At 58.9% G+C, this 8513-nt stretch overlaps 1 protein-coding gene across 1 annotated transcript; it reads right to left on the bottom strand.

The window, feature by feature from the left end:
* Positions 1-4064: 4064 nt before the first annotated feature.
* On the bottom strand, positions 4065-8146 carry LOC135881577 (prospero homeobox protein 1-like). The gene is made up of 4 exons (XM_065408238.1): positions 7118-8146; positions 5268-5369; positions 4560-4754; positions 4065-4250 (listed from the first exon to the last, which is right to left on the bottom strand). The coding sequence occupies exons 1-4, from the start codon at positions 8144-8146 to the stop codon at positions 4065-4067; spliced, it is 1512 nt and encodes a 503-aa protein (XP_065264310.1).
* Between the last annotated feature and the right edge of the window lie 367 nt (positions 8147-8513).

Raw genomic sequence — 8513 nt, 5'->3', positions numbered from 1 at the left:
CCTTCCAACCCTACTCTAAGGATTGGGGCCCTCCGTGCACTGGGGTCCGGTCTGTTTGCTGGATCAGGAAGAAGGCCTTGAGTCAGGTTAAAACCAGGCTATTTATCCAAGAACCCTTTCTTTGTCTGTTGGGCCCTAGAGCATCCAGTTTGATCTTGTATACGCGCAGCTCTCCAAAGGGTGTCTCCTCTACAGATGTTACAGACTGCCTGGGTGAATTTCCTTAACCACCTCCTGCTGTTCTCCTATTGACCCATCCCATGGAAATACATGCAATTCTGCAGTAACACAGATACCATCGCATTTTCAATACATGGAGTGCAAAGATGTTAAAACAAATTCAATATGTTTGAGCTTAATTCAATAACATTCAGTCAGGACACTGCAGGAAATTGTCAGCCTGTCACCCCAGGATGATCCTGAGCCCATAAAATCAGACAGCTTGCAGTGTGTACTGAGCACCTGGATAGACATCCCAGGGCAGGGACAATCCGGGGTAAACCTGGACAGGTGGCCATCACTGGCTACTATGGCATGGTGGCCATCTTGGACCACATGGACTGGGTCCTGCTACCATGGCACGGCGGCCATCTTGGGCCACACGGGTCAGGCCCTGTACCATGGCGCAGCGGCCATCTTAGGCCATACTTGTCGGGCCCAGCTACCATGGCACAGTGGCCATCTTGGCCTGCATGGCTTTCACAAGGCTCAATTTGCAAGGAAGCCTCTGGCCTTGGCTTTAAGGTGCCAGACACAGCTACAGGCAGGAGCACCAATGGGGAGGGGGAGACCCTCCAGCCCAGCAAGCCCCACATGCTGGCACAGACTGAAAGAGCAGTCGCACATAACAAGGGCTCTGTACCAAACCGACAGCTCTCACTTACCCTGTGGTCTCTGTCCCGAGACTATGGGGGCAGCTCCCAGCCCCGATGGAGTAGCAGCAGCCTCGCAGCGATGGCAGCTCCCAGCTTGTGGGTCCTAGGTGTCTCCCACTCTTTCCTGCAGGGATCGGGGCTGGGATAGCCAAAGGAAGACAAGTTAGTTCCAGCCACTTTGAAATGGGACCCATCTACAGCCACCCCTGGATTTGGGCAGGCAGCCTCTTCTCTGCTCCACCCCAGATTGCTGGCCCCAGCTCCTCCTACTCACTGCAGCACAGCAGCTATGGGTTGCCATCCCCCCTCTCACCCCTGTGGCCAGTGGCTAAGGGTGGGGGTAGAATTAATTCTCTAGCTAAGCGCTGCTAAGCAGGGGCAGGCTGAGTCAATGCTGTGCAGGGAGCGGGACAGGGGCTCAGTAGGGGGGCACTCTCCCATCACAATCAGTGCTGACCCCAGTGCCCCAGCTAAGGGGTGCTGTGCTGCTGACCTTAACATGAGATTTCAAAATGAGTCTCACTGACACCTCCTGGTCACTAAACCTGCCTCGCACTTTTCCCAAGAGCCCCCACTATCTGGCCAAATTCCAACATGGCCAATTCAATGTTACCTCCTACCGTACTAGCTGGTTACAGGAGTGTACTTCTTCTGCTGTCCCATCTGTTGGGTAGCATTTCTGTGCTTTCCCTGCCCCAGAAACAGCTGAATCTCAGCACCGGGCAAGAAATCCCTGTGTAAATGGCTCCCACACCCCTCCCCAGAGGTGGCTGCCTCTCAGCATTGAGCAAGAGAGCTCTGTATAAACAGTTCCCATGCCCCGCCCCAGAGGCGGCTGCATCTCAGCACTGATGAGGGAGGGAGCCATGTATAAATGCTGCTGTGCCCATCCCAGCAGCAGCTACATCCCAGTGCCAGGCGAAGGATCCCTGTATAAATAGTGGCCGCATCTTGGTGCTACCCGAGGGATCCCTGTATAAGGAGCAACAGAGGGTCCTGTGGCACCTTTAAGACTAACAGTTAGTTAGTCTTAAAGGTGCCACAGGACCCTCTGTTGCTTTTTACAGATTCAGACTAACACGGCTACCCCTCTGATACTTGTATAAGGAGCAGCCATCGCCCATCCCCCCAACTCCCTCTGACCTGAGGCTGGATAGAGATTGGTACCCAGAGCTGATAGACCCAATATCTCATTCCACCCTCCCTCCCTGCGCGGTGGCCACCAGTTACTGCATTTTAAGAGTCCTTGTCAAATTCCCCCCTCAGAATCAAAGCAGGAGACTCCTGGACCCTGAGCCCCTCTGGGGCACAGACCCCATCCCTCAGGTCACTCCTCCACCCCATCTAATTCAAACTAGCCCCTCCCCGAAAGCTCTTTACGTCCCCTAGTTCCACCCAGTATCTTTAAGCAGAAAGCTTTGGAAAAATCCTGCAATGATTGTGCAGGTCGAGGTCACCTTTAGCTTCTGCTGAGAAATCCTCCCCCACAGGGGCTAGGGGACAGGATTCCACAGCATGGGGGCGGCTCCGGGCTCGTGGGGCTGCCAGCAGAGAGAGAGGTTTGCAGCACCTTGGGCTTTGAGGCCATCATGCTAACAACATCCCTCCCTCCCCCTACGGTTAATCGGGGGTATTAATCTGGCCATTTGCAGCTGGGCCAGGCGGGGAGATTTGTGATTTTAAAATGCACCACCAGCTGTTCAGGCACCTGAGCAGGGCAGCCATTGAATTAATGGGGATCCAGACGGAGGGGGGGAGGGGGAGGGGGGGAATTGTCCTCCGCACGCACTCTGGCTCTCTCTCTTTCTCCACACTTCCTAACCCCCACAAGTTGGCAGTGTCTCATCCTCAGGGGCATCAGCAAATCATCGGCCCACTGGCCCCCCTCAAAGGCAGTACCAGATCACCTAAGGCCTGACTCCAGTCTCAGGCCTGGTACTGTTTGTGTACAATAGTGTTTAGAGACCCCCCAGAGATCAGGGCTCCAGCGTGCCAGGCACTGCACAGACCCATAGCTAAGACTGGGGCCCCTGTCATGCCAGGTGCTGCACAGACCCCAACTGAGATCAGGGGGCGATTTTACCCAGCATTGCACAAACACACAGCAAGAGACAGTCCCTGCCCCAAAGAACCTAAGCAGACAAGGGGTAGGATAATTTCCCCCATTTGATGGGGAAGCCAAGGCATGGAAAGGTTCCGTGATATGCCCGAGATCACACGAAGTCTGGCAGAGCCAGGTGTCCTGACTCCCAAGGTAGTGCCCTAACCACTGGACAACACTGCCTCCAAATTCCTCCAGAGCCAGAACCCCACACCAGGGGAGTATGAATCGCTGATGTTCTGGGCTCACACACAGGCCTCCGTGGAGGTTGATCCGGCACATGCACTCACTGGAATTTAACCCCAGTCCCAGCCCAGCCCCAGGAGACAGACACAGCAGCTTTTGAATGTGTCTTTATTGGCAGGGTCCAGAGGGAGCGTGAAGTCTCAGCAATACATAAACTGGGAAGCACAAGCCCCTCTCCCCACCCATCCCACCCCTCTCCCTCCTCCCACAGGCCTCAGACCCATGGACATGGGCAAGGGCAGCCACTAACACAAACTGCTTAGGCTGTGGATGGGCCCCATGTGGGTACTGTTCCTAGCTGTAGATCCCACCCCAAGAAGAAACTTTCACCCGCACCTGGTCTGTGCTCCCGATGCCACCTGCCTCCCTCACTGCTGGGATCGCTCCACTCCCCACCTCACACTGCTGAGATCTCTCTGCCGGCCCCACCTGCAGCCTGCGCTCCCCACACCCCCCCCCCAAATTGCTGGGATCCCTCCTCCATCCCCATCCCCCGCCTGTGCTCCCACAAGCCTGCCTCCACCATCCTGTGCTCCACACGCTGCCTGCCTCCCCCACTGCTGGGATCCCTACCGCATCCCCAACCCTGGCCTGCACTCTCCGTGTCACCTGCCTCCCCCACTGCTGGGATCCCTCCCTGGCATGCACTCCCCACACTCTCCCAATGAAACCTCCTCTGATATGTGTGGGGAGGATAATTTTGAAACGTGGGTGGTGTCAAGGCCACCCCTACCTCAGCCAGCAACTTAGCGACATAGTGGATCACATCAGCAATAAATTACCAGAGCCCTCCTCCCCTGCCCCCCGCCAAAGACCCCAACTCTGCAGCACCCCTCCCCCAGTCACTCATGCACAGTGTCCGGCAGACTGTGGGGGGATTTGAAGGCATCGGGGATGTCGCACTCCAGTTTGCAGATAACCTTGTAGATGGATTTCTTCCAGGAGGGGTCAGCATCACAGCCCCGGGAGATGGCACTAAAGAACTCACGCAGGGTGATCTGGGAGACCTCCAGGAACTTGCTGGGGATCTGGGTGGGGGGGGAAAAACACAAGGGCATCACCCCATCAGGACTGGTGAAGCCTGGCGCAGGAGGGGTTTTAGCGGGGCTCTTTTATTCCTCCCCCAAGGTCAGTTTCCTCTTGTCAATTGCTCCCATGCTGCCAAGATCACCCCAGGCCTGCACTCCTCACCTCAGCCGGGATCCCTCCCCAATCCCCACCTTGACCTGTGCTCCCCTTCCCATCCACTTGCCCCACTGACGGGGCCCCTCCCAAATCTCCACCCGGTCTGTGCGCCCCACGTTGCCTGCCTCCCTGCTGCCGGGTCCCGTGCCCACCTCGTAGTCATTGGCTTTGTTGTAGTGCTGGTTGAGGACACGTGCCAGCTCTGAGTCACGGGTGACAGTCAGCGTCTCGGCGCTGAGCACCCCATCGCTCAATGCCTGGCGTGAGAACTTCTCCATCTGGATGTAGAAGAACTCCCGGAAGTTGCTGAACCACTTGATGAGCTGGGACGTGATGCAGCGATTGAACTAGGGGGACGGCAAGAGGAGAGAGACATTGCCATCAACACAGCCCTGGGCCTCAGTCCCCCAGTACACTGAAAACAGAGGAGTGACCCACCTTCTCTGCCCCAACTCCCTGGGAAAAGGGGGGTCCGATCTCCCCTCCCTGCCCCCCAATTCCCTGAAAACAGGGGTCCAATCCCCCTTCCTGCCCTCCAACTCTCTGGGAAAAGGGAAGTCTAATCCCCCCGTGCTGTCCCCTATGACTCTGGGAAAAGAGGAGGCTGATTCCTGTTCTGCCCATTCCCTGGCAAGGACGGGTTGTGATCCCCCCGCCCCCCCTGCATCTCTCGTCACATGATCTACCTAAGTGTCTGTTTCTGGCAACAGGGTCAGTGGCGGGGAAGGAGCAAGGGACCCTCCCTCCACGGATGGATGCTGCTAGAGGACCTGCATGGGCCATATAGAAGGGGGCCTGGATCCATGGGGAGGGTCCATGGTCAAACTGTCCCAGAGTTGGGGAGGTTCTGAGGGACCCACCTTGACGTCGGAGAAATAGGTCTTGAGCGTCCCGGAGCTGGGATAGCGAGTGTAGAAGAACATCAGCTTGGCCTTCTTCAAGTGCCCAGGGGTGAGGCCCTCCTGGGAATGACGGGGTTAAGGAGCAACCAGGGGAAGGGCTATAATGGGGGCACCTTAGTTGAAGGCCCTCCAGAGAGCAGACCCCCCCCCTCCCCAAGAAAGCAGTGACCGCTGCCCACGAGCTGAGAATAGAACCCAGGAGAGTCCTGACTCCCAACCCCTCCTCCCCATTGTACCCCACGAATCTCACCTCTCATCCCTGCCCCCGCAGCTCGGCTCAGGCAGTCAAGGGAGAGGGGACGTCAGTGGAGGACAGATTGTGTGTGTGGGGTGAATATGTGTGGAGCAGTGTGTATGGGGGCTTTCAGGGGAGGGGGCAGCATGGGGGAGGCAGTCAGGGAGGGGCAGTGTGTAGGGCAGGGGCAGTGTGTAGGGTGGGGGCTAGTTGAGGGAGGGGGCAGCATGTAGGGCGGGAGGCAGTCAGGAGAGGGGGCTGCGTGTAGGGCGGGGGGCAGTGTGTATGCTGGAGGGCAGTCAGGGGAGGGGGCAGCGTGTAGGGAGGGAGGAAGTTGAGGGAGGGGGCAGTGTGTAGGGAGGGAAGAAGTTGAGGGAGGGGGCAGTGTGTAGGGCAGGAGGCAGTTGGGGGAGGGGGCAGTGTGTAGGATGGGGTACAGCGGAGGGAGGGGACAGCGTGTAGAATGGGAGGCAGTCGGGGGAGGGGGTAGTCGGGGGAGGGGCACTGTGTAGACCACGGATCAGCGGGGGGAGGGGGCAGCGTGTAGAGCAGGGGACAGCAGGGGGAAGGGGCAGAGTGTAGGGTGGGAGGCAGTCGGGGGAGGGGGCAGCGGGAGTGTCTTTGACAGTCCACCCCCACTAATCCGGAGGATTATTCCCAGCAGGTGCCTAGCGGGTTTCAGGAGGAAGCTGTTTCCGAGCTGGTGCAATCAGCTTAGGGTCCGGCTCAGCCTGGTTAACCATTAAACCTACCCCAGGCCTCAGGGGACTAGCGGTGGGTGGGTGGTGTGGGGGGAGCAGGTGATGCTAACACCTGCCCTGCCAACGCCTCACAGGTGGCAGCAAGATGTGAGCAGGTGTGGTGTGGAGTGGAGCGGAGCGGGGCAGGGCCGGGCAGGGCAGGGCAGGGGGGGTGGGGGGCTGGCTGAGCTGATGGCAGGGCTCAGTCAGTGTATGAGGTGTGCGGGAGGTGGGGGGACAGGAGTGTGTGTGTATGCAGCATATGGGCCAGGGGAGGGAGAAGGAAGAGGCTGTGCGGGGATGTCCAGGTCAGTACGTGTATATGAGGCAGGGGCCAGTGTGTGGGTCTATGGGAAACAGTGTGTGCATGGACGGTGAATGTGTGTAGGTTGGTTTGGGGAAGGGTGTGTGTGTGTGTGTGGGGTGGGTCAGTGGAGGATAGGTTGTGTGTGTGGGGTGAATATGTGTGGGTTAGTTGGGAGCAGGGTTTGGGGGGGCAGGGTGTATGTGTGGGTTGGGGGGCATTGTGTGGGTGTGTGCATGGGGAGTGAATGTGTGTGGGTTAGTTCAGGGCAGAGTGTGGGGGGGTCAGAGGGGGTCAGACTGTGTGAGTGGGTCAGGATGTGCATGGGGGTGAATGTGTGTGGGTTAGTTTGGGGCAGAGTGTGGGGGGCAGGGCACATATGGGGGGGGTGAACGTGTGTGGGTTAGTTGTGGGCAGGGTGTGTGCATGGGTCAGTGGGGGACAGGATGTGTGTGTGAGAGAGGTGTGTGGGTTAGTTGGGGGCAGGATGTGTGTGGGGGAAGTGGGGGGCAGGGATCAGACCCTCTACCCCGAGTCCTGGCTGGCTACTAAAGGATATTGAGGGCTTGTAGAGGGCTGGCTCCAGGCCATGGCGCGTCTCTGTGGCCTGGCTCTTGGGGAGCTGGCGGTCAGTTGGCCCTGCCAGCTGGAAGAGGGCACAGTGCGGCCGCAGCAGGTGGCGTGAGGACAGCTTGGTGCGCAGGCTCACACCCTCCCAGTAGGCCTCTCCCGCTGCTCTGTCCTTGAAGGCCGCCAGGTATGGTGGCACAGCCATGGGCTGGGGGAAGGTGCCGGCCACCAGCTCAGGGGGGGCACGGGGCAGGCTCTTCCTCACCACTAGAGGAAGTGCCTCTGTCTGGTCACTTGGGTAACTGCAGGGGGGCTCCTCCGGTGGGGGTTGCTCGCGGGCAAACACCTGCACGACCGTGTCCACCACCTGGGTCATGGCTGCTCCAAGCTCCTCCTTCAAGGCCTCGGCCAGGGTGCCAGGGTGCCTACTCCCTCCCCCAGGACGCCGAGTGCTGGCTCCAACTCTGCCTGGCTCCTGGGACCAGGCTGCCCCCACGTTGCTTCCTTCCTCTTGGGCCACCCCGCTGTAGATCTGGCACAGTTTCTCCTGCAGCTGGAACACTTGCTCACGCATCTTCTCCAGCTGCTGCTTGAGCTGGCTCCGCTCCTGGGCCCGGCGGGAGCGGCCATACCCGGTGCCCCCTTCTTCCAGGCCCCCATCACGGTACGAGCTGCTGATGCTGCACACAATGTTCTCTACCCGGGCCCGCTTGGCCCAGGCAAAGTCCTTGGCACCTTCTGGATCCAGAGCCCTCTTCGCCGGGACCTCCCTGTCCCCCTGGGAAGACTCGCCCGAGTCACAGGCCTCTGCCAGCTTGGCCTTCACACTCCTGCGCAGCCATTGGGAAATGAGATCACTGTCAGGGTAAGGGCCTGCCATGTCACCACAGCCCCTAGGTTGGTTCTGGAGGCTTAGCTGATAGGCGGGGCCCTCCAGCTGCTGCTCCTCTAGCCGCTCCAGCTTGAGATTGGTGCCGGAGAAGGACATCGTTGTTGGGAGTCTGCAAAAAAGATTGGATGCATGGGAGTTGGGGAGCCTGCCGTGCACCGTGCTCCCTCCTGCCGCACAGCGCCCCCAGTACTGCTCTGGGGCATTAGGGTCAACACTGAATACAAGGGGAGAGCCCCCCTACTGAGAACCTGCCCCACTCCCTGCAGCACAGTGCCCCCTAGCACCACACTAGGGCATTGGGATCACCACTGATGGCGAGGGGAGAGCGCCCCCTACTGACTCCCCCAACCTGCTCCTTCTTTGGCTTTTCTCAGTGGATCCCACTCTGCATGGGGGGAGGAGGGGAAGGTCTGTCTCAACCCCAACCTAAGCATGGGGCAGAAGCAGGGAAGGGGTTAATACA

This window comes from Emys orbicularis, chromosome 7 (genome assembly GCF_028017835.1).
Source record: "Emys orbicularis isolate rEmyOrb1 chromosome 7, rEmyOrb1.hap1, whole genome shotgun sequence".
Lineage (NCBI taxonomy): Eukaryota > Metazoa > Chordata > Testudines > Emydidae > Emys > Emys orbicularis.
The sequence above is the reverse complement of the archived record's forward strand: the minus strand, read 5'-3'. Positions and strand labels throughout refer to the sequence as shown.